This window comes from Platichthys flesus, chromosome 8, assembly GCF_949316205.1.
Source record: "Platichthys flesus chromosome 8, fPlaFle2.1, whole genome shotgun sequence".
NCBI lineage: Eukaryota > Metazoa > Chordata > Actinopteri > Pleuronectiformes > Pleuronectidae > Platichthys > Platichthys flesus.
Window position 1 is genome coordinate 11,952,900 of NC_084952.1, and position 26,036 is coordinate 11,978,935.

A 26,036-nucleotide genomic window follows, 5' to 3' on the forward strand; every position below is an offset into this window, starting at 1 on the left:
AGGAAGGTGCTGCGGAACCAGATGAGGTGGTGGAGCCAGGATTTTTCAATTATTTTTCAATTTCTTATATTTTGCTATAGATGGGGCGTTTCTCAAAATGTTCCTTGATTTCTCACAGATCAACTCATGGATCTTGAGGAAAAAAATGATATTTATGTGTGTTAAATTTGCTCTGGTTCCAAGAAAGAATTCAATTAAATATGTGTTCTACTGACTGATATTCTACTTTTTCGCTTTGTTTTCATATCAATTGGAGAATTAGAGTTTTACTTCATGATCTCTACCGCTGATGAAGTTCAGACTCATCAGCACAATCACATCCACATCAGCAAAACAAATACCTTGCACAAAGTAAGGGAGCTTGTTTTCTACCTCATGACTCAAAAAGCTTCTCTGCTAAATTGATCTCAAATGTATAAAAAAGGGTTGAAATCTGACAGACTTCCACATTAACATCAGGTTATTATTCAAAATTCAACTTTCAAAATGAATATGAGGCTTTAAACTCTTAAATACACCCTGAAAATAACCCAGGTCTAAAGACAGCTGCATCACTATGAACTGTAACACCAAAATAATGCATTTTCAAATGTCCCTGCATCAGGCTGGAAGCTGAGGCTGAGCGAGGAGAGCTACCTGATGATGGTCTGCTTGTTGGGGTCATAGAGGGACATGAAGAGCTCCGAGTCCTCTCCAATGCGACACACGAAGTTCCTGACAAAGACGTAGAGGCTGTGGGAGGGGGAGGATTGGATCCGTGCTGAGATCCCTCTGTGCTCCGTCTGGATGTTGGACTGCGGGCGGGAGACATTCGTTTCAGGAGGTTACGTCGATGGAGCAAGAGATTTTAACAGAATAGAAAGGCCGGAAGAGAAAGTTCATCTTAGGACCCGCGACAAATTTGATCAGCTGGTGTAACATTAACCTTAATCTGGGATGTGGAGACATCATCAAGTTTATTGGATTTCTACGAGAGGAAATATATAGGAGTAAGAAAATCAAGACGAGTAGATTCTCTTCTTATTAACCAGTCAGTGTTGAAATGTGAAATGAGCTGCGTGGAGCTAGGAAATGAAGGAATAAAGGAAATAAAGGAAAATGAATTCTTATATGATCGGCGCCAGAAAAATGTATTAACCATGAACAGGTCATTATGTCGAACTTTCCTAGTTTCTAATCAAAAAGAAAAAACAGAATAATGTGACATGATAGTGATTCCACTCTGACTTAATTACATTCAGTGATAGGACCCATGGAAAGGAGGGAACCGTTTCTTGTGAGACGTCCTAATCTAGTGCAGACAAACCACAGCAAGGTTATTAAATAAATGTAAATATGATGACGACATCGGCCATCCCTTTCCCCATCGAGAGCCTCATGCATCTGTCCGTACCTTCTCCTCTTTGATGCGTTCATTGATCTTGGCCGTGGCCTCCTCGTGAGCCCGAAAGAGGCTGATGACGCTCGCCTTCTCCGGGTCCAGGATGTTCCCGTCCTCGTCTCGAACGACCTGGTCCAGCTCCAAGATCCTAGGGGTCGGGGGGAGAGGATGGGGTTCAGGGTTGGGGGGTGTCGATGGAAGGTGAAGAAAGAGACAAACAAGCACAGGTGGAAAAACGAGGAAAGCACAGAGGGGTGAGGGGAGGGAGGAGAGTAAGAGTGCGTCCAGCCTTGAACAGTTGTTGTATAAACGTGTAAACCTGTGAATTTGTTTTTTTCGAGCAGACGTACTTGTTGCCGTAATCGATCTTGGAGGTGACTTTCTGCTTGAGCTCCTTGAACTCGTCCGTGGGCAGAGTGCCGGACAGGAGCTGGGAACGCCACTCCATCAGTTCCCACATCAGTCTCGGCACCTGCTTCACACGCGTCTCCTTATTGACCTGACCAGGAAGATGTATGGTGTTACACTCTCTCTCTCACACACACACACACACACACACAGACACGCACACAGAGCGGGTTTGCCCTTTTGTTGTTTATTTTTACCACAAAGAGCTGCTTCCATATGCTTCCCCACTCCCTCAGTGTGGTGGTCACCTCCTTCACCAAGGGCATCTCTGCAAACATCACCACCTCCTCATTTCTACACACGAATCAAAATGTTACGAATACAAACGAAAAAAACCTTTGCAAACATAGAAAGGCTGTTTTTTTCATTTACTCTTTTTATTCCACTCACCCTCGTTTTTTAATGACCACCTGCTTAAGATGGACAAAGCTGGCGGGGAACACACCCTAGAGGGGAATAAGTGTGTGAGGACATGAGTTAACTGGGAGCTGTGAACTATCTGAAAAACAACCAGAGCTCTTACCCGTTGGGTTTTGTTCCTCGCCAAGTAGCCCCTGTACCAGCCTGAAAGACACAATGACATCTTAGAATTGTCACACAGACCCACATGCACACAAGCATACGCACATACACAAATGTTGGGCCTTCTCAGAGATATGAGATCTATTCTAGCTTTTACAATTACTAGTTGGTTTTAAGACATGTGACATGATGCAAAATATCAAAAAGTATCGATATGATCATAGAAAGATTATTCAGGAGAATCCCATAATGTGAGTTGAGGTTTTTTTCACCTTCACAGACTTCCTGGATGTGAACGGCATCTCCCACCTCCAGAGAAAGCTGCTTCTCTCCACTCCCGACAAAATTCCACTTCACTGAAAACAGAAAGCACGCAGAGTCTGATGAAGGGCACAGCTGAGAGAGTGAACCGAGCAGAGATCTCCGATTGAGACGAATGTCGGCACAGGCCAATTAGATGTGCCGGTGAAGTTCTGCAGTTTTTGGCAACCTTGGCAACAGGCGGGGGATGGCATCAGGCTGCTGCGTGAGAGCAAACATTTGAACTGTGGTGACGATCGCTCACAGCTACAGCAGCAGAGGAGACACTCTCTCTCCATGGAAGAAATCTTCAAGTGAAATAAAAGCTCCTGGTAACATTATTAGAAGTAACAACTCCTCTCTCCTAAATTTAATCAAAATTTAGGAGAGAATCTTAGTTTTTACTATTGCTTTATTCTCACTTCTATTGTTATTTATATTAGACACAGGTTCTGCTTTACTCTATATACACTTTATGCTTTTATTCATTTAAAAATACACTTGTGTTTTTAGACTTAATACTGACGCGAATCTCTTTCTGGATTAATAAAGTCTAATCTTGTGTTAAATAATGCAAATGCACATTCATAATTAGCTGCAAGTTATTAAGCATTTATTATTTCATACACAGCTTCAACTTGTAGACTTTAAGAACAGTCCCATCTTGTATTTACTTTTAATATCACAAAACAGCAATGTTAAAAATAGTCAGTTATGACCTGTGGTTTACTGAGTATTAGAGCTGCAGGTGTTTGTAAACTGCATTATTGCAGAGTGCATTGTGTTGCAAAAAAAAGCTGTCAAACTATTTTTGTCTTTCTGTTTGCACTGCAGCTCACAGGTTTAGATGAGCCCAATCTAAATGTTTGTGAACTAAACATTAAGAATAAAGTATATCCACACAGACATACGTATTCACACTCGACATTCTGCTGTTTCAACTTGTCGTTCCGACCGGCTCTTTCTGCAGATTTCAGCCGTTCAGCTTTAACCTCAAGCTTCGCTTCTTGTTCCCTCACTTCCTGTGTTTGAGTCTCACACAGACCAGGAAGATGTTCAGCTTCGATACAGAAGATAAACCAAACATGGCACCGTGATGTTCATTAAGCTACAAGTGGTACAACTGCATCCCCTCATTTTCCACGATACAACTTTAAGTCCAATCTATTGCCTAATAAATCAAAGCACTGTCTGCTACACGTCTTTGAGCCTCTGTGAACTGAGTCTAAACATCTGACTTCTTGTTAGAATTGCATATCTGGAAGCAACTTGACCACATCACCCCACATAACAGATACCGACTCTGCTGAGAGGTTGGACTTTGCAGTGGATTATTTGTTACAGGTGGTAAAACAAATCTTTCTGGAAAGAAAGGTTAATTTCCAGGAATAATTTATCTTCAAGCTTAAGTATTTATGTTCTTAGTAGCATGCAGTGTTACATCCTATGTACATCCTCCAGTTCAGTGAGGCCAAGAGCACCTGCTCACATCCTGTCAGGCAGGAAGTGATGGGCATCCATTTTTCTTACACTTATTTTTAGTTTACCATCACACTTCAACAGACACTATAATAGCATGTATATGCACTTTCACGCACGGTCTCACACACACACGTGGGCGCATAATGACTTACCTACACCGTACCGCTCGGTGATGGTCCTGGTCCACGGAGCCATGACTGCACGCAGTCCCTCACCTACCGCTCTCTCTTGGAGTCTCCTCCGTTTCTTTTGCTATCACTTTTTTGCTAGACTTCCCACTTCTGCTTTTGTCTAACTTTAAATGAAAGCACTAAGCCCATCCCCTTCGCGTCTCTTCCTCTTCTGTCTCTCCTCTCTTCCTGCCTTCAAGCCATTAAGGGGAAGTGGGTGAGCTCAACAAGGTGGAGTCTCACAGCGCCCGCAGGCCTGCGTGGTGTGTGCCGTTTCCATTTCTCTCACTCGATCTGACTGGATGACTTAATCTGATTGAGACGTGAGCTGAAAAACCTCCACAGCAGCGACATAAAGGGGTAAAAAGTGATGATATCTTATGTATGTAAAGTTACTTATGTTGTTAAAACTACTACAGAGATGTGTTTTTTTCATCAGTCCACTTATGGGGAAATAGATTCTCCAAACCAAGTTGCATTGGGGATCACTTCTCAAATCTGAATGAGATTAGTATCTTATCCCACACAGCGTAATGTTGTTAAACCTCAGAACCTCATTCAAGTGTGTGTCTGCGAGAGCTGTCCATTAACTCCATAAGGGTGCAGGTGTGTGTTTGTACATTTTTGTTTTACACTCAGGAGAAATATTGAAATGATTACACATCTCCTCTTTCAACTCGTGTAGTTGGAAGACACATGAAGATGCTGCAGCTGCGACCTCGCTTGCAGCAATTTGTCGTCTTTTTGAGAGCACCCCCCCATAATCTGTGTCGGCTTCAATGGGCACAAACGCACCAGAAGCTCAAGCAGCAGGAAGTGGAAAATGGGAAATGAGGAGGCGTCGATTTGATCCAGAATTTGAGAATGAGAACATCACCACAACAAGCATCCGTATCAGCCTGGGCTTTTTTAAATATCACTGACTGCTTCCATGACTTTAATTAACGGCCGCACTTTTATAACATCAAGTCGAACATAATATTTTCCTGTCTATAAAGAGGCGGTCAGTCCTAACAGAAAGTTTGTCTATATAGCTACTTACAGACCCTTTGGTTAAAAGTCAATCACAAAAAAGCGGAGCCACACATATAGAAAACAGATAGGAGAGCTTTCGATGATAAGTGATAATAATAACTTTTATTTTTCTTTCTGTTGACACAAATGCATTTATCGGTTTAGAACTCCATCGGTCAGTTTTTCTTTACAAAGTATTTGCTCTCGCTGGCTTCATTCTTTCCATTTGACGTGTCGGTTTGAATTTGAATTGACCGATTTCCTGCGGGTAACAAATGACTGAGTTCATTAGAGATGATGTCATTACTTTGTAAATCCAAAGGAGGGCGGTAGAGTCCTAAATAATTTTTCAAATTTTTGATTTATTCTCCTGGAATGACCTCAGCTTATCTTAGCGAGACATGATGAATATTGTAAAAACACGCTCTTGACCTAGACTGGCTACAATATAACTTCACATATAAACAATTTATATTCCATAGCCAAAGGCATGCTAGCTACCGCGGCCAACTGTCTCGTTCACACAGGGGCCCAGGGGCAGCAGAGCCATCAGCTATGGCCTCACAGAGGACTCAGGGTTGGCAGGTATTCTCCACAACTCAGACACATCAGAAGACATTCTGTTGTTATGGCAGCAAGAGGGGAGGCGTGTCAACACACTGTGGGTTTAATACTGACAAGCGAGGTGAGCCCAGACACGTTAACAAGTTCAGTGTTTGCATGTGACACTCAGACATTCAGACACAGAATTAATGGGCATTCGAAGGGGAGGGCGGGAGAAAGACAGGCAGATGAAGGAAGCAGGAGACGAGGACAGAACAAAGAAATGATAAAGAAAGATATGTTATCACGACGTGGAACAAGACTGGGCCATTGTTGCCATGACTCACAAGGAGAAATCAGGGTGGAGCTAGAAGGTGTGTAGAAAGCCGATGTCAGATGGAGCTAAAGATGGAGCAACATAAAGATGGGGGAACAAGAAGAGGCAGCAGGCAGAGGGGCGGTCGGGAGAGAAAAGGACTAAGAAAGACAAAGAAAGATTAAGATATGAACAAGGGCTCTGGAAACTGAGACAGAGCCAGAGACAGAATGAGAGCGATAAGGAAAAGGGAGGCGTAAAGGAACAAAAGGGATGAAAAGAGAAGTGATAATGACTTATGAATGTTAGCCTGAAGGCCAGACGATAAATTGAAGTTGGAAAGGAAAGAGAAGGGGGGGGGGGGGGGCAGCCAGGTCACATGGAAATAGATACACAGGCTGAGTAAAAGGCTGCACCAGAAATAGAGATGGATTTATAACTCTTTGTGACCCATCGGGGTCACTGACATCACTCCTATCAAACTGGTGCCAGTTCCCATAGATTTACCTCCAAAGCCATCCAGGCAGCCATCAGGAAAGGCACTCAATTATTGAAGCGCAAACAGAGCGGAGGCATGAGTGTGTGCATGAGAAGAAAAAGCCTTAAAAGACAGAAAAATAAATTAAAGATGCCTGCATGAAAAGCCATTCCCTCCCGCGTCTCTGCTCGCTACACAGCAGACGTATTTGCCAGCAATTCCATTAGGCCTGAATGCAACTGGTTGCTCGGAATTATGCAGGTAATACTGGCCCCGTCTCCACAGGCCAGTGTCTGTTGAGTAGAACCCACTTTATCGCCGCCGCTGGCACATGCAAGTTCGACAGCACGATAAGAGAATGGAGGAGCTATTAAAATAATTTCAAAAGCAAATTACAAGCGAAGAGAAGGAGGAGAACAATAGGAGTCACAAAGGGAGTGAAAGAAAAAGAGAGAGAGAGAGAGAGAGAGAGAGAGAGAGAGAGAGAGAGCTGTGTGAGACAGAGGAGCTCCCTCGCTCTTTCTCTCTCTCGCTCCTCTCTTTCCCACACACTCACACACACTCATTAGACACACAAACACACACACACACACTTGGTGAGCGAGACTGTTTCTGTCGTCACTCGGAGAGCAGAGCAGAGCGGCGGGGGCAGTCGTCACACAAGGAGAGAAGCAGCCCCGAGGTGAGTTGATCAATTCTTACTTTACGTACGTTAAAAAAAAAAAACATATACAAGCTGTTTTACCTTTGCATGAGTTGTGCGTGTGTAACCCTTGTCGGTCCAGCTGTACATTTGGGGGGGTATGAGCATCTTTTAACTCGACTCCAATGACTGATTTGGTGATGCACATTTCAGCAGCCAAGCAAGAATATTAAAGAGAATTTAAGTAATTAAATATTTGTCAAATCATCGATAAACACTAGAATTTACGTCTATGAAAATTAACTTTAATTCTCTTCAATCATGCAGTCCTCAGTATCAGCTTTTGTTGCGTCTATTTTATAAGAAAAGGATGTGGTAAAGAAGCATCTGTCTGTTTCTGTCAGAGTGCCTGTTTGTGTGCACGTGTGTTGCCTGTGCGTATTTGCATGTGCGCGCGTTTGCGCGTGCGTGCGCTGTGAGGCTCAAAGAATCAAAAGTTGCCTCTCTGAATTTCTTTCTGGTTTTGGATTTGTGTTACAATTTAACCCAGACACATTTGTGTGTGGTTGTGGAGAGAGTCCAGAGTCTGATCCGGAGTCTGCTCCGAGCATGTCAACTAGGCACAATGACAAATACACAAAGGGGTCATTTAATCAGTCCAGAAAATGAGGAAGTGAGATTATTTTTTCTGTGTTTGTGCGTGGGCATGTGCGTGTCTGCGTATGTGTATGTGACATTTTTGTAAAGTGAGGACGGGTTAAGACTTGGTTTAAGGGTTAGAATTAGGTCAGGGTTTAGGCATTTAGTGTGGATGGTGTAAGGGGCCAGGGAATGCATTATGTCAAGGAGTGTCCTCATTAAGAAGAAGTAAAAACGTGTGTGTGTGTGCGTGTGCGTGCGAGTGTGCGTGTGTGCGTGTTTGCCTGTGTGTGTGTGCGTGGGTGTGTATAATGAAACTAATTTGTCTTTTGCTTCAAGTTCTTTCTTATCTTCTAGTTCTACATTTTAACTTCACCTTTCCACTATCTCACATTAATCCTGTTTCCTCATTTCACACCCTAGAAGAGTGTATAGAGTATTTATGGTGGGATTCTGTTAATGAAGCTCTCTCACACGTCCTGATATAATGACAATACTCACCACTCTACTTGAGCAACAAGATAGAAAATCTGTCCAATGGTAAAAATAAGCAATTCCTAATGTTGTTATTCATATATGCATCATATTCAATTCCTGAAAAATATACAAAATTATCCTCGTTTTTTTTGGGGGGGGGGGGGGGTTTGGCCTCGCTGAACAAAATGCCGTTGTAGGTCAGTGAAGTTAAAACGTTTTTATACATTCAGCTTTCACCGCTGCAGCCTTGCGTTTCTGTCGGTTGAAGGAGTTTACCTGGACAAGTACACCGTCAATCACAACACGTGATGGCAATATCCTCTTTAGGAGGTAAATGGACATTAACGACCATTCAAATGTCGCAGGTCATGATTTAAACATCGTCATCTGGGAGGATTAACCCAGAAGAGAATCTGCAACGTCTGTATCAGCAGACCCAGCCGCTAGTGTGCAGGCAGGAAGTGGTTAGGTGTCACGACTCGGTCAGGGAACCGTGTGAGCAGTTCCCAAAAGTGCAACTGTGAGATACGACAGGAAAAGTGTTGATTGTGTGTTTTTTTACAACACAACACTCTCTGTGTCTGTACAAATAAGCGCTTCTTAGGTCGAGTTGTGGTTGGGAGCTTCGATGTGTAGACATAACAGAGAGTGTGGCGAGGCTGACATATTGAGGGCAATCCATGTGACCATGTGACCTTAACTTGAGTGTCACAGCCGCACGCTGTTCGCCTCTATACATATTTTATGTGTCTGATCCCCCTGTCTGCGGAGGTGTCTGCCGCTCAGTGTGTGTGTGTGTGAGTGTGTGTCTGTGTTGTTTTCACGCTTTGTCAAGATTCCACAGCTTCCCTCCACTGAGGACACACAGCGGTTACCAAGCAACCTCCATCCCAGACCACTTCCCTCTCTATCCAGTGTCTCTGTGGGTCTCTCTGTCAAGGACAAAAGCAAAGACTAACAGGAAGACTTGCACGCACACACTCACGCGCACACACATATTCATATCCACCCAGAGCCCAGAGCCCAGAGTGCCCCCCCCCCGGTGCACACACACACGTATCTACCCAGAGCCCCCCCACACACACACACCGATACTCGCAGACCTCGACAGCTATAGATTATTTTTGCAAAAGCAGAGGAAGTGGACGAGCCAAGTGTTCGTTGCTCAATTGAATTAGAATAGAACAAATGAAGCATTCAAACGTCTGATTGCATTAGGTCGATCTGAAACATGCCTTCAACCGCTGTCTGCTTTCTCAGTGTCGCAGTCGCTGCTAATTACGTGTGTATTTACCCCGATCCCAGTTTATAAGATCCCCTGCTGTCCCTTCACCTGTGGAAATCTGTGAAAAAAAAGAGCCCCAGCTTCTAAATACCTGTAAGAATTCCACTCTCACATTTGTCTCATATGTGGTCACATTGCAGACACGAGGGATCTGGTTTGGTGCGTCAGCTTCGGACCAACAGGTGGCAGGTGCACCAACTGAGGACAGAACGAATGCGTGAAAGAGAGAATGAGTGAATGAAGGAGTGTATTTCAAGTATCCTGACAAGTCTGCGGCAACCAAATAAAAAGGTTAACTTCCCACCTGCCGGCAATTCAGGGCTCATCCCAATATTTCTGTGACTTGAGAGCGAAGGATCGCCTCATTTCCCCGACTCCGCGTAAACATCCACAAATACATATCTTTGAATTTGCGTCATAACCCAAGATTAGAGTGATTTACCAATGGCGCTGAAGAAGAGCAGAGATTACTCATCCGTTTCTTAAAAGACACCTGGCGGGTAAAACAAAAAGAGTCGCAGGACGAGAACTTGCCATTTAGACCATCTCTCAATTCAGACAGCGGGTCCCAGCTGAGAGGCAAATAACCTCATTACTCATCTCTGAGCTCCGACCAGCTCTTTTATGCCTGCGCTCCAATCTCAATACCCAAATAAGGCTCTTTGCACCCAGCCATTGACCGACTAATAGAAGATCTACATTGGGCAAAATTAAGCCCATTTGCATCTCTTTGTGCCGGGAGATCGGACACAATGAGAGGAAGCTACCGAGGAGCTCCTCAAAAGTTAATCACCTGTTGCATCCCTGTCATGTCCACCAGGTGCTCCGTGTCACCTCAGATATTCAGATCAACGGGTGCTGGGGAGAAAACCCGTGAAACACTGTCCTCAAAACCACCAAAGCCACGAGACAGGTTTGTCCTGAAGAAAACCCCTGAAAGTAGAGCAGCCTTCACATCCTGTGGACAACACGGTACTCAGCACTCGTCACAGTCCTCAAAATCCATTAGCAAGACACTAGTATTTGTCGGGTTGTGTGGAACTGTGGTCATGCACGGCCATTAGTGTTTGTTTTGTAAACAAAAACCACTGTATTGCACCGACTTTTTCCATCAAGATGAGACCCTGACAGCATTAAACAATAACTGAGACATCAACATGCAGCAATTTCATTAATGAGAAAAGATGACACGAAGATACGAATTTTGTGAAATTATTTTTCCATTTATAAAAATTGAATTTGTAAAACGCACGACACAAAAAAACGACAGACGCAGTAAAAATCAGATTAAGAATTTTCATGGCTTCAAGGCTAGTGTGGTTAACAACTGTCCTCTCTAACTTAAAGTCATTTATTATGCTTTCATCTGACCGACTCCCTCTATTCCGACAAAAACATCATGTGTCCCTTGGTAATTTTGGCCACTTTCTTTCTCGCCCTTCTCTTTTCCAGAGTGACCACTTACAGCTCAAACTACATGAAAACCATTAATCACTGCTTCTTTAGCATCAGCTTAATGCGGGGGGGGGACACACAACCTATAAACTCTCTTTCCATCACTAACACACACACACAGTGCGCACACCCGTCTCGCTCTGTATAAGCTATCAATCATAGATATTGTCATTATTCAACTGTGTCATCGACAAGCCTCCTCCCTCATTCTCTCTCTCTGTCCTTCTTTGTCTCTCTCACACACACACACGCACGCACACGCACACGCTTCTTTGCCAAATCCTGGTGACCAATTCTTTGAACGTTAAAAAACAAGAGACAAAATCATAACCTGCCTCCCTACTGCTGCTCCTGTGATGTCGTCCAAGTGTCCACATCCCAGATGTTTTGTGTGTTTTTTTTTACATTTGAAGAAGTGGTCATGATTTACTTCTATCGTTATTGGATTTGGCTGTAACACCGTTTACCCCTGAGACTCCAAATGTGTCTAGTGGACTCAAACCACCACCCAGCCATCGGCACAGAGAATGAACCGTTGGGTGAACTGTCCCTTTAGTGGCTCCAGTGCACTTCTCTCTACCACATGAATGAAACTCGTAACATTGTTAAACCAGACCTGGCTGTGGGACACTGGTATAACACAAGGCGGAGAGAACATCATGGGTTTACAGTTGGACCAACTTTAAGTAGAGAGGAAAAAGTGAGTAGGAAGTTTTGAGAGGCTCCGGGAAGTAAAACACAAAGCTGTCTCTTTAATGCTCATGACTGGAGGATACCTAAAGTGAGGTTATGGAGTAGGGTTACTTTACCTTTGATGCCACATTACTCCAACTATTAATGACAGCTGATTAATATTATCTATTAGCATCAAACAAAGGTACAAAGCTTCACTGTTTGCAGATGAAGATTCAGTCTCACTGAAATGCAGTACCCCAGTTGGCTAAAGTTTTACATTAAACAAGCTTGATCCACATTAAAGCACACATTTTAATTATATAACACCTTTCAGGAAAGGGTAGTTCAATATAGTCTCTCTGTGAATCTTCTGGTTAATCAAATGCACAGGCAGCATATAATATAGAAAATGAAAGCTTTGTCAGTAGATGCTCTCCAGGTCTCTCTTTCTGATTGACTCATATAGTCAGAGTCAGATTGCACAGGAACTCATCGAATGAATACAAATCCGATTTTAAAGCAACTTACTGAAGTCTGAATGAAATGTTCATTCATGAGCAGACAAAATTAACACTGCAGGCCCGACAAGTGCACTCGTATCCACATGGGTGTCTTCACTTATATACACAGATGCAGTCACACTCACCGTCGTTTTCCATTAGGAACGACTAATGAGAAGATTGTGAAAGAACACAGATGGTCAGAAACAACGTGGCCCACTTGCAACATTACCGATGTTGTATTAACTGCACGGCTGCATCACGCGTACTCAACAGTTTGGATGCAGCGCAGTTTGTACTGCGACACCACTCGTTTGCATGTGTTACGAATATGTCTTGTGCTTCCCGATGAGTGAGGGGGCAGGGTTGTATATTAATGTGGTTTTATTAAAAGACGAATGTTTATGCAAAAATAAACACAGGAAACGAATATGGTTGTGGTCTCACACAAATTTGCTGCAACATGGGAAAAGGAACTAATGCATTCAGCAGAGGGCAGATAACAGTGTGTGGCCGCACACACAAAACGCACACACGCACGTGCACACACACACACACACACACACACACATGCACTTGTATACATTAAGCTCCAGGGTTGAGACAAGGTTGTCCTGTGACCATATGTGGAAATTCCTCGCCGACCCGAGTTGGATCCACGCCAAACTTTATTCCAACTGATGCGCGAACGTGTGTTTGTGTGTTTGTGTGTGTGTGTGTGTGTGTGTGTGTGTGTGTGTGTGTGTGTGTGTGTGTGTGTGTGTGTGTGTGTCTGTGTGTGTGCATGTGTCAGTGAGAGAGACATATTTTGAGGATGAAAACAGTAGAAACATGTCGCCTCGGCCTCGCTCTGACGTGCACAGGCCGAGCGTTTGAGAGCTGCACTTCATACCTTAGTGGCTGTGCTATCAGTGTTTGCTCTGGACATAGTTCAAAGCAGCGAGGCTGTGACAGAAATGTGTCCACAGAATAAAAGAACTGAAGATTGGAAGTGTTTAAAGATTAGAGCCAGTAGGGGGGGGGGGGGGGGGGCTAGGTTACCTGGACCTCGATTTAATCGAAACCCGTATCTCTCCTTCCGGCTTCCTTTTTCGTTGTATCTTCTTCTGTCACTCTTTCTTGTCATCTTCCAGTGAAACTGGGGTTTCCATCTCCCGACATCTCTCCCTCTCCTTGAGGTGATAAGTGAGTGGCTCTGGACCAAGTCTGGCAAACGTCCCGACATCCATTACAGTGTTAGAAAATAGACGAGCAAACATCACCGCCCACCCACTGACGCAAACGCATGTTTTCCACACTTTGACTTATCAGGTAGTTCTCCTCATTCCACCAGGCACACATTGAGAGCCCGTGAGTTCACAGAGGACACGGAGCACTGTGACTCTGTCGACAAGGACTGTGTACAACACAAACACTTGAACAGTTTGGATCAAAGATTGAAGTATTTCATGAGAAAAATGTACGTTACAAACAAGTCTTTTTACATATTCACGGATTTTTATTGTTTTCAATATACTCTGGTCATATTTGAGTGAACAGCTGTCACCCTCCAGACCTACTCTGTGCAAGATTTCCATTTCACATACCAATTATATCATATAGAAATATATCACGTGTATTGTTCTAAAGCTTTTTCAAATTCATACAAAGCAGGGACTATAAAGGAACTAATACATAATTGTGAAGTTGTATTAATTCATATTCAAATATATAAACTTAGACTATAAAAGTCTTGAAGAAGGACTAACACAATCTTTATCTTAAAGATCAAAAGCTGAATTTATGAGTGATTAAACTTACACCTGCTCAACTCAATTCAAGCATACAATAACTTTTTCCTGTTTTAATTTAATTTACTTTTATTTTCCAGCTCATGAGAGTTTATCCAGTAATACTTTGGAGACAGTTCATCACTATAATCTATCATTTAATCTAATGTATTAATCCAAAAGGAAGCACAAAGGCCACATTTAATCTGTAGACAGCTCATGAATCATAGGCACAAGAATTTATCAAGGATATTTTTTTCTTTTTTTAACCAGATGTTGTAGCTTGACAGTTTCAAAGTTACAGGTATAAAACTAAAGAGGTCCGTATTGTTAGATGTATTAATAGCTTTGCAATATGTCAACGTGTAGAAAAAAAAAATGTATGACCACCTGTGTTTCTCCTCTCAGTCCACTAGGTGTCACCCCAGCCATAGAAGATGGTATCAAGGCCAGGGTGATGACATGGACCACTATGAATCAGCCTCTCTCACAGGAAGCTGATCCTCAGACCTCTGTGGCAGCATTTGTCAAGAAACAAAGGATGATCAACCAGATTGTTGCGAGAGTTTCTGGATAAATTATTGACAAGAGTGCGATAACTGGTGGAGCTGAGTGACGGGAGAGTTGAAAGCCATGGTTTGTAGAGTCAAGGCCAAACAGGAGCATACAGCAGTGAAGTAAATTAGTGTCTAGGACAGAAGAGACGGGGGTTCACACATGGACGGGAACTTGAGTCCTGTATGACCATGGAGGCACTGAGACAACTCTACATATGGCAGCACAGAAACCCTCTGAGTGAAGGTTATGTATGAGCTTTAGGCCTATCATGGGAATTCCTCCTCTGTGAAAAGTACCACCTCTTATCTTATGTCAAGCTGAGAAGAAAACCCAAAGCTCTGGGCATGACGTCATCTCAGCGTCTCCAGTGAAGCTCCAGCTATGTGGTCCAAGGTGGTGCTGGGCATCACCCTGTCCCTCCTCATCCTCCTGACTGTCAGTGGGAACGTGCTGGTGTGCCTGGCCGTCTGCGCCTCCCGCCGCCTCCGCTCCCTCACCAACTGCTTCATCGTGTCGCTGGCTGTGACCGACCTGCTGCTCGGCGTCCTGGTCCTCCCCTTCTCCGCCCTGCTCCAGCTCAACGACGAGTGGCCGCTCGGCCCCGTCCTCTGCAACTTCTACATCTCCATGGACGTCATGCTGTGCACCGCCTCCATCCTCACGCTCCTGGCCATCAGCGTGGACCGCTACCTGGCCGTGACCATGCCTCTCAGGCACGCCTCGCTGGTGTTGCCTTGGAGAGTCGGGGTGGCCATGGCCAGTGTGTGGACGGTGTCCGTGGCCGTGTCCTTCTTGCCCATTCACATGGGCTGGAACACGGTTAATGGGACCGTGCAGAACCGTGGGCCCTGGGCTGCGGAGAACAAATGTCGCTTCGAGCTGAACAGGCCCTACGCACTGACTGACTCTCTTCTCACGTTCTTCCTGCCTCTGGTGGCTATGTGCTGGACCTACCTCCAAATACTCCGCATTGCACGGGCACAGGCCAAGCGCATCATCAGTGCCCGGCCCACTTGGATCACCCACTACAACAGCAGGAACAATTCCTCCAGCAGCAGCACAGTGGTGTCCAGTGTTACGGCGGTGGCTCTGCGGGAACACAAGGCCACAGTGACGCTGGCTGTGGTCATAGGGGCTTTCGTTGTGTGCTGGCTGCCTTATTTCATCCTGTTCACAGTGCTGGGCCTAAAGGAGCACCCAGACCCGAGCTCCGTCTCAGCATATTCCCCTGTGTTGTGGCTGGGTTACACCAACTCAGCCCTCAACCCTATCCTCTACGGAGCCCTCAACAGGGACTTCAGGTCAGCATATGCCCACCTACTGAGATGTCGATGCCCTATTTACAGTGGATGGAGGAGCCGCCAGCCGTCTCCCACTATCACAGCAGGTAAAGATTTAGACAAGTAAATGTTGAGCTTAATATAAGTGGTGTTCCAGAACTGGTCTAATCGAAGAGTAGACGTGTATTTCATGTCCGACATAATAGTGCAACCAGTGTGATATGTTCTCATCCCCAGTATCTTGAGTATCTCTCCATTACGTTTCTTTTCTTTCTCTCCATCTTAGGCAGGGAGCAGCTCACAGAGGTGACGCTGCTGTGCGGCCACACTCCCTCCGCGTGCGGAGCAGTTCTAACCGATCAAAGCTTCATGCTTCAAGAAATGAACAGCAGGACAAACACAGCTACTATCCAGATTGCAAATGGCACTACTGCCACAGATGTCAATGGCAAAGAAAGGTGAACTGTCAGCCACCATGTACATTGTCTGCAAGGCAGAGAAGGGGATGCATGATTCCTACAAATCCTCATATAAAGGTGGACACTCAGAGTGTATCTCCCAACAGTCCTTTTATGAAACCAAATATCCTTTCTATTTGGCTCTGTACTGAATATCAGTTCCCTAAACATGCCTGATTCTTTAAATCAAGATCCAACTCGCATTGTTAGAGAAAACGGGAAAATAAAAAGTTCCCATACCACACCAGTCCACCAAGTTTCATATAAATGCATCCAGTGCTTTTTGCCTAGTTCTTCTAACCAACAGACAGATGGATTAAAACTGCTTCAGAAAATGTTGCTTCAGATTGAAATTGTGTTACAAATGCTCCGAAACACGTATTTCGCTCCACTGGGGCACATGCTGTAAACTGAAAAACACCAGAAACAGGCACTGATGGCTGCATTACACTGCTTGGATGTGACTCCTTATACTCAGTGTGTAGCTGCACTAAATTATAAATTGTATATTTTCTCTGTTTCACTACAAAACACAGAATCCTATGAGTCGCACAAACCCAAACGTGTCTTCTCTCATCTCTTAATGCACTCAGGTCGTGCTGAGCCTGTGCTGGTGAGGTGGATGCTGTGGTTAATACACAGAACCAGAGGATAAAAAAAACAAAACACCAAACAGACACAAGGACGGCCCAAGAGACGATTTACAGCCCCACTATTTGGAAGCTTTCAGTGCCACAGCAGAAGAGCACAACACAGCCAGGTAAGCAGACATGCATACTGACATCGCCACACACCGGACACACACCAATTCTGCCCGGCGACAAATGAACTGTGACACCCAGATCCTAGCAGTGACATCCACGGTGCATCAGGCCATATGGCAACATGCACATCAGGCCAAGAAATCTAGGAGACACATTATCCTCTTTCGCATTCTGCCCTTGTTTCTTTGTTCACGTTTTTACCAAAAGTAGAAATACCTCATTTGGCTTATTATGTATGTTCAGTAAGAAGGTATTAGTTTAAGGAATAAAAGTACAGCAGACGTTCTGTTTCACTATCACAACACGGCGAAGGCGGCTACACAGCTCTGTAGCATTTGGCACAAAAATCCATCCTGAGCCGACACACAATTATCTGTTCATTTATGTGGCGCGCGCGTGTATATATTTCATCACACGACACCAAATTCATCATGTCAACTAAAGCAGAGTCGTAAGAGCTGAGAGAAAATGCACCAGATATTCGTCATGTCTTTACAAAAAGGAGAAATCCCCTCTCCAGCGAGAGGAAGGAAACATTACGTCTAACTTTACGACGTTATCAAGAATCAGGGAAGTATTTCTTTGCAGTTAATAGTGGAGTCAGTGAGCGAAAAGGAGAATTTACTGCTAACCATGTTTTATTGTGAACCTTAAAAAAGCCTCTTGAAATATTTGTTTCAGTGTCGCACTTGCTTCTACATTAACCAAATCATTAAAAGTTTATTGTTTCCGCATTTTGGTGTATATGTTTCTTTAGCAGCAAAAATTATCAATTGTAATTTATGGGATTTGGGGATTTTAAAAACAGTATTAGCCTATAACATAACTGTTTAAGACCTCTATTACCAATACTGCGTTTATACCATATACGTGAATGCTGATACTACTAACTAATCTCCAAACCAAGAGTATAGGACCTAATCTACACACACAAAAGACAAACATGTGTCTCTCTCTCTGTTAGCAGTCACTGTGGCCACACCGTAGCAAACCAAAGCATGAGAGAATCGGGCGCCAGCAGCTCCACACCTCATTGGAAAGAATCAGCGGCTCAGATCCGTCCAGGACCGGAGGAAGCGAGATGCTTCGACGTGGATCAGACACATACTCCACTGCATCCGACCAAGCCTGACACGCACCTGAATCACTGTGGCTAGTGTTTCAGCCCGGGAAGACTGAGACCAGATCAGTTGACTCGCCGCTCATCAATCTCATGAACTACAATTAGTTTAACTGACTCAAGACTGCTCCCCAGTGGAAACACAAAGCATCACAGCGTTGACAAAGCAAACTTCTAATTAAACAAATGGGTGTCTCACAAAATCAGATGATGGAAAGGGAGGACGTGATGAATGGACCTTTTTAATGTGTTTAAAATGTATGACATTTAAATGAGAAGGAATATGTCAGGCTAATGCCATGCGTCGGTTTTGAAGAACGCAGCTGCCTCCAGAGTTTGACTTTACTGTTGCTCATTCAATGACATGAAGCTGCAAATGTACTGTATATAATGTATCATCCTATAAAATGTCTGAGACTTGAAACGTTCCTCGAAAAATGTCCATATTGTACAAATAAAGAGCAGCTTACACGGGGAATGTAACATTTGCAGCCAGGTTATGAAGGTATTAAAGAGGGACCGTGTATGATCAGGGTTTGTTGGAGGATGCAGTGAACGGTACATTGGAAACACTTCATCACAGCTGTCAACACACATTGCTTCAAACTATTGCCACTTTAACCTTTTCCATACTTCAAGCTATTTCCTTTGAGGACTGACATAGAAGTGGATATAAAAATATACATCAACGCCCGGTACCAGCTGGAAACAAGTGATGGGAGGAGTTGTACAACCTGCTAAAAGCACCACACGAATACATTTGTATTCACAGCAATTACATACATGCTGAGTCAATTGTTGTTTGAGGATCTTTTTAATCTTTTATATTTTACTTATCCAGTGTAGTTTATAGCTGAAAATGGATCTTTTACATTTCATTACATATCATTTAGCTGAAGCTATTATCCAAAGCGATTACAATAAGTGCATTTAAGCAATGGGGTACAAACCCAGAGCATCAAGTATGTGAGCTTCAAAAAAGCCAAACTACCATCTTCCTTTAGCCTACAGTGGACGATGTGTAGCCTTTCTGCTGTCCTGATGTCAATGGGGAGCTTGTGCCACCATGTGGGAGCCAGGACAGCAAAGAGCCATTTTGCATGTCTAGCTGTCCCTCGCGGAGAGGAGACAGCAAGCCGATTGGCCGATGCAGAGTGGATTGGACAGGCTGGGGTGCAACGTTTGACCATGTCCTGGATGTAGACTGGACCCGATCCATTCGCAGCTCGGTGCACAGGTAATAGTGTCTTCAAGAGGATGTAGGATCTTGCAGTGTTGGGATTATTTCTCCAGTTCTAAGAAAAGCAGCCTTAAAGAACCTCACAGTGAGTAGCTCCCCCGGAAGAGGTTTGAGGGTGTTATGACCCATTAGGAAGTTTGCTTACTTTTGGGTTGACGTGTAGCATTGAAAGTAGAGTGAGGTAGTTTGGAAAGACTGACATCGCACATTGTTTGGTGAGGTTTTCTCCCTTTTTAGTGGACAACTTGACACACACACACACACACACACAACTGAGGGACTGCGGAGCGCGAAGGCCGAGGACAGGTGTTGTCCAAACAAACCTCTGGTCAAGACACGACTCTGGAGATGGTAACTTACCCAGAGCATGGACTCTTCCATTTACTCTGCATAGGGACAATTTCCACTCACTTATGAACTGAATTCATAAGACAGCATCTGAGCTCAGAGCCTGGTGACGCCCCAACAGACTGTAGAGTGGTTACCGGGCCCACTGGGTAAAAAACGTCAGGTAGATTTGCCGAAAAGCGTGAGTAACCCATAAACTCCAGATGTAGTCTGCCTGCACGTAGGCGAGTGAGGCATTTGATACACTGCATATATGGCAGGGGCTGAGCTAAATGTTTCCACGTAAGAGAAATCAGCCGATTATAATAATATAAACCTATTTTAATCAATACTCACGTTGCCATATCTACTCTAACATTCAACTAGTTCCATTTCTGTCTGCTATCGGACTTTTCCAGAGAGATTACACTGTAAAATATAGGGGATCATATAATCAGTTCTAGTTCCAGAGACTCTGTAAGCATCAAATCATTCTATAGCAAATGGTTACACAGCTGGGTCAGAAATGACTCAGCTCTCTCAAAGGCTCTGAGCAGCAACTAGCAGGAAGAACTACTCCACCATTCACATACTATAGAGACTCAAAGATGTATGATCATCAGAGCTTAGAAAAGCCAGGAGACCAAACCCTAAATCATACGAGGCAGAGGCGGAGCCGTGGTGGCAAGAACGTGCCAAAGCCGGCACAGCTGCTCATGGTACACTTGTATGAACATGACTGGATGTTAGATATGACATCAGTGACCGAATCATACTGAGCATGAAAATTTAACTGATTTGACTGGGACTTCTGCCATAAAGCTTAATTTCTGTGCAAAGCTAATATGAGACATTCAACAGAGTAGAGGTACAGCCCCATTATACTTCTGTCCACTGAAAATGCATCTTCCATTCGCTTCTAGTGAAGTCCACATAATGAACAATCATGCATTTCCAGTTGCAGGTGCACTCATTAGCCAGCAATGGCAGATTCACATGTCAGAGTTCAACTTTGTTCGGATTTCAGCGAGTGGTGTTGTCAGTCGTCCAACAGAAGCACCGATGCCCCCTGGTGATGACCCACCATGGTTTGGTAAATTATTAGGACTGAAAATGGTTGCACCACTGTCACAGAGTGCGTCACATTTCTCCAAACCAAAAGGTTCATTATAACCCCTATCGGAAAAGGCTCATGCTTCAGTACATGGGGGGGAGGGGGGTCGGATTAACCAGGTGAGCTATCTGGTGACTCATCTCTCCAGCAAGTAAAGCCGAATCGTAGACCTATATGCAGAGAAGGGATTCCACAGTGAGTAACTTTGAAAGCCACCCACTGGAGCTAGACTCAGCTTCGACCGATGTCAGATACACAGAAAGAAAAAACAGGCTGACCGTTTTGTCCACATCACTATTGTAGCAACATTAGATAAGGAAAACTCTTTCCATGCATGGAAATGTGGGTATTGTATTTAAATAAAGAGTGACAAAACCAAATTAAGTGCCTTTAAAAGGCTTTTGTAAATCTGCCTCAGTGTGAAGAAAGTGACGACAGACGCAGTAAATATTTCATTTAGGGTTTTCATGGCTTCAAGGCTAGTGTGGTTAACAACTGTCCTCTCTAACTAAAAGTCATTTATTATGCTTTCATCTGACCGACTCCCTCTATTCCGACAAAAACATCATGTGTCCCTTGGTAATTTTGGCCACTTTCTTTCTCCCCCCCTTCTCTCTTCCAGAGTGACCACTTACAGCTCAAACTACATGAAAACCATTAATCACTGCTTCTTTAACATCAGCTTAATGCGGGGGGGGGGGGGGGGGGGACACAACATATAAACTCTCTTTCTATCACTAACACACACACACACAGTGCGCACACCCGTCTCGCTCTGTATAAGCTATCAATCATAGATATTGTCATTATTCAACTGTGTCATCGACAAGCCTCCTCCCTCATTCTCTCTCTCTGTCCTTCTTTGTCTCTCTCTTTCTCTCTTTTTCTTTCTCTCCATTCTCTCGCTCACACACACACACACACACACACACACACTAGGAAAAAGAGAGAATCGTGAATCATAAATCATATGAATGCCATCGAAAAACTGCTCAGCGCTATGAGAAAGAGAGATGATTGATAGACGCGAGAGGCTGAGGCGAAAGCGAAGAAGATGGACAGAAGGTTGTAACCGGCAACACCGAGGTCAGAAACAGCAGTTCAGGGGTCAGACGTATCGGAGGAGGCGCAATATGGCCGAGGAGACAGCGAGAAAACGAGGGGAGGGTTGGGGGGGGCAGAGGGAGGGAGGGAGCAAATGGTTGAAGGGGAAGGGAGAGAGGAGGAGGAGGAGGAGGAGGATGTGGGGGGATGCTGCCACAGTGAGGCTAAAGCCATAACTCATCTTTTATTAAAAATAATGAAAAAAACTTAATGAGTTAATAATATCTAGAGAAAGAGATGGGGTGTGAGACAGAGATGGAGGAAGGGACAGGAGGAAGGGAGGAGAGGATGGAGGAGAGGAAGAAGAAGAAGGGAAACAAGGATACGGAGAGGGTGAGAAAACAGCGCGGGTAGAAAAACAGATACGGGGTCAGCGCGTGTCTTCTTTTTCGAGTGTTTTGGTCATTTTCTCCCAGTTTTCAAAGTTCAAAAGAAGATCCATCAAACCGGCAGCGACTTTCAGGGAGATCCCCCTGTTCCTGCCGACCCAGGTCCCAGAGCCTGCGTGGTAATTAAAGGCACTTAACAACCAATTAACAGTGATGAGCTAAATTAGCAGGATGTTGTCTCCTTTGACTCGGCTAGTGCATTATCAGTGTATTGAAACAGTGTAGAACAAACCTCAGTGGCCCCACGTTTGCATGTAGGCAAATGACGGATTAATTACTATTAAAACATCAGCATCTTAATGAGCCTGGAAACAATTAGAGCGGTCGTTAGCGTGAGGAGAGCGGCTGAGAGCAGGAGGGGGCGGGAGTGAGCGCAAGCGAGAGAGAAATCTTCATTGGGAGGCAATACTGATTAAATGGACGTATGGTCGCACTCATCGCCCAATATCCACGGACTTATTAAATACATGACATCACCATTTGTCTTTTCCACCATCAAGCTACTTTTCTCCTGCCATTATCTTTCCCCTTCTTCTCCGGCTTCCCCCAACTCTCTGCCTTTGTCTTCACCGCTCATAAAAATCCTTTTTCTTTCTCCTCCATTCCTTTCTCCACTTTCTGCTTTTTTAACTCCCATTTCTTCCTTCCCTCCTTCACGCTAGAGGGGCACAGTCCTGTGAAGGAATTTAATATGCAACTTTTATATGAGAAACCAATCGCATACGTCTGGGTCTATTGGGCTCGCAATCTATCGGCCCGGACGGCTAATGCAATAGAGAGAGCTGGGGCTATTTATCACACGGGGAGCTATCTTTCCCTCTCTCCCTCTCTCTCTCCCACTCTGCCCTCGCTCGCTCTGTCTTTATTCAAGCCCAGATTCCTGGCTGCCACTAAATCAGGCCAACTATGAGCTATGGCTGCCCAGAGGGCATCTCCTCTTTTATAGGGGGATTTGGATTTTGTATCTACTGGTTCCTCAGTGGTCGTTGAGACTGTGCTAACGGAAGCTATAAACATTCAACAAACAAAGGCAACAACTTAGACGTCCCTCCGTCCCCACTGCAATGATCAGGAACACGCAGAGATATATGGAGGAGGGAGGAAGCATAAACCTGATGAATAAGATATCAGTGGCATTTACAAAGATACAGCGCAGATTTGTTTGTGAGCTTGTCTTCAGACAGAGATGCAGACCCCATACACACAGATTTGCACAGACAAACTGTAGCCTATAAACATAAAACGCCATTACAGTAATAGGTATATGCTGTACTCACTCTATAATAGGATACTAATAGGCTGCGATACACACGCAGCAGCAGCACAACTTGCAAAGTTTCCAGCTGGAAGAAAATGGAAGCTGCAGTTTGCCGAGGACGCTGCCCACCTGCAGCAATTAAAATGCCTCAGAAAACCAAATTCATTTCAACAAATTAGCCACATTAGTGGCCACTGTGTAATCGCTGATGGCAATTAATAAGAAATTAGTCACAATCAGCCCTATATTAACATCTCACCCAGGGGCCGCGGCTGGAAATTAATAACCGGAGATTCATCTCTCTTACTGTCTTTCTGGCTCTCTCCCTGACACACACACATGCACGCACACACACACACACACACACACACACACACACACACACACACACACACACCTATGCCCACCTATATTGTTCATGAATCACCTCGAAGACACTGATTTTTTTTTTTTCTACGTGAATCATCTCATATGATCCACAATCTGCTCATGTCAGCGAGCCAGCTTCCTCTTTACTAGGGTGTGAAAACCCCCTGAAAGACATTAGTGTGTCGCTGTGTGTGTATTTTCTCACATGACTATGCACAACTAGCACATGTGGAACAATTTGAGGATACATATATATATATATATATACATATATATTAATAAAGAGCGAGATACCATGCACAAAATCTGTGTGGCATGCATTGTATAACTGTACATGTGTTTCTGTTGTTGTTGCTGTGTTTGTGAGTACAAAGGTGCTACCCCAATGGGGAGGGGGCATCGGCGGAGACTGGGCCCGCCTCTAGGGGTCCTCACACCAATCATCAAAGCACACCAAGAATCAATTAACACCAGTGGGAGGGGGCAGAGGGTACAACACTACACAGACCTAGACCTGCACGCACATGCACACGCTGTCCACATGCACACTGCCCACACACATGGTACTGTCTGAGGAGATATCCATCAGCTCACACACAGTGCGATATGCCAATGTGTGTGTGTGTGTGTGTGCGAGTGTGTGTCTTTGAGTGTGTGTCCATGTCCCGGTGTGCCCCGGTCTCTCATGGTGTGAGGTTGGGGAACAGATTGGGGGTCAGCAGGGGGGTCAGGCCAGGGTCACCCCCATCTGAGCTGCGTGTGTGTGATACTGTATGTCGATGGGTGTGTGGTTTGTGTGTCTGTGTGTGTGTGTGTGTGCGTCCGTGCGTGTGTGCAGTAAAGCCTAAACGCCACTTCCAGGGCTCGCTGGCAGGCTGAAGTGAATAAGATGGATGGTGTTGATTCATACTACGAATTCATTGTTGCTCCCGAATCCGTAGAGAATAAATAAATCCACGGGAAATTATGAAGCAAGGGACCAAAATGAGTATCTCACATTTCATATTCCTCCTTCACTCTTTCCTCCCTGTGTCTCTCTATCTCTCTCTCCCTCTCTCTCCGGCCCTCTCTCCCTTTGTCTCTCTCTGGTGAGCTGGGGGGACAGCTGCTGGCTACATGAAAACCATTCATCACTGCATCTTTATCATAGGATTATTGACAGACAGGAGGACGAGGGGCAATATCGGCTGCATCTTACGAGGCTGAACGCAGAGAGGAGTCGCCCGTCTGCGGCAACATGAGAACTTGAATCAAGTCACAACACAAAGGCGAACCCGGTTGTGCGAGAGAGGGACGCAAAGACGAACAGAGAAAATGAGACATATCTGCTGCCAGAGACAAAGAACAGTCAAATAAAGTGATCAAAGAGTGACTATCATTTGCCCATGAACGTTCCACTGAGAAACCCCACCTCTCTCCTCTTCCTCTCTCTCTCTCTCTCTCTACACATCGCCGTCTCCATCTGTTAGCCCGATGCACTCGTCCGTCCACTACCTCCACCCCCCCTTCCTCGAGTTCTCTCCTCCTCTGCTCCTCTCTGGCCTTCCTTACCCTGAGGGAAGTAAGGTGATCTCCCCGTGCTGGTGTAAGTGACTGGTATTAGTCTCCTTCCCTGTCTGTCTGTTTGATCCCAGCACTAATGACTCCACTGGGACTGGGGTCTGATAATGGGAAATCAATATAGAGGATAGCGCTCTGGAGTGGCCTCACTTAGCTCTCGCTCTTTCACGCCTCAAAGCAAAGTGCCCCTGTGTATCCGAGGAGGGGTGGTGTGTGTGTGTGTGTGTGTGTAGGAAATCTGTGCGTGTGTTAGAAATCTGTTTGTGTGTGTGTAGGGAACTGCATTTAAATACAGGCCTTCAGCTCGGAGCATGTAAGTGTGCAAAGCAAAACTTTTTATTTTCCATGTTTTCAAGTCAAACAAAAGATTAGTTGAAAGTTCTGTGAGAAATAATTTTTCAACTATCGAATATTTTTGACTTAAGAACATTAAGTTAA

At 44.6% G+C, this 26,036-nt stretch overlaps 2 protein-coding genes across 3 annotated transcripts in view; one reads left to right on the plus strand and one right to left on the minus strand.

Moving 5' to 3' along the window:
- The window catches only part of LOC133958770 (dedicator of cytokinesis protein 2-like), a 98,481-nt gene extending 94,072 nt beyond the window's left edge, over positions 1-4,409 (minus strand). The window contains exons 1-8 of the mRNA XM_062393731.1: positions 4,246-4,409; positions 2,584-2,667; positions 2,313-2,353; positions 2,180-2,235; positions 1,987-2,083; positions 1,732-1,880; positions 1,394-1,529; positions 637-794 (exon numbers count right to left, since the gene is read on the minus strand). Of these exons, the coding sequence (XP_062249715.1) occupies positions 637-794; positions 1,394-1,529; positions 1,732-1,880; positions 1,987-2,083; positions 2,180-2,235; positions 2,313-2,353; positions 2,584-2,667; positions 4,246-4,288 (764 nt within the window). The 5' untranslated portion in view covers positions 4,289-4,409. The remainder of the gene's footprint in view (positions 1-636; positions 795-1,393; positions 1,530-1,731; positions 1,881-1,986; positions 2,084-2,179; positions 2,236-2,312; positions 2,354-2,583; positions 2,668-4,245) is intronic.
- A 2,777-nt stretch (positions 4,410-7,186) lies between these two features.
- hrh2a (histamine receptor H2a) lies at positions 7,187-18,751 on the plus strand. 2 transcript variants are annotated; one of them, XM_062394106.1, is made up of 5 exons: positions 7,187-7,296; positions 14,466-16,002; positions 16,182-16,353; positions 16,947-17,113; positions 18,082-18,751. In XM_062394106.1, the coding sequence occupies exons 2-4, from the start codon at positions 14,997-14,999 to the stop codon at positions 16,954-16,956; spliced, it is 1,188 nt and encodes a 395-aa protein (XP_062250090.1). In that variant the 5' UTR covers positions 7,187-7,296; positions 14,466-14,996; the 3' UTR covers positions 16,957-17,113; positions 18,082-18,751. The 2 variants fall into 2 exon arrangements, with proteins under 2 accessions (XP_062250090.1, XP_062250091.1); XM_062394107.1 differs by lacking the exon at positions 7,187-7,296 and having other exon boundaries at positions 12,988-16,002; positions 18,085-18,751.
- Positions 18,752-26,036: the final 7,285 nt, after the last annotated feature.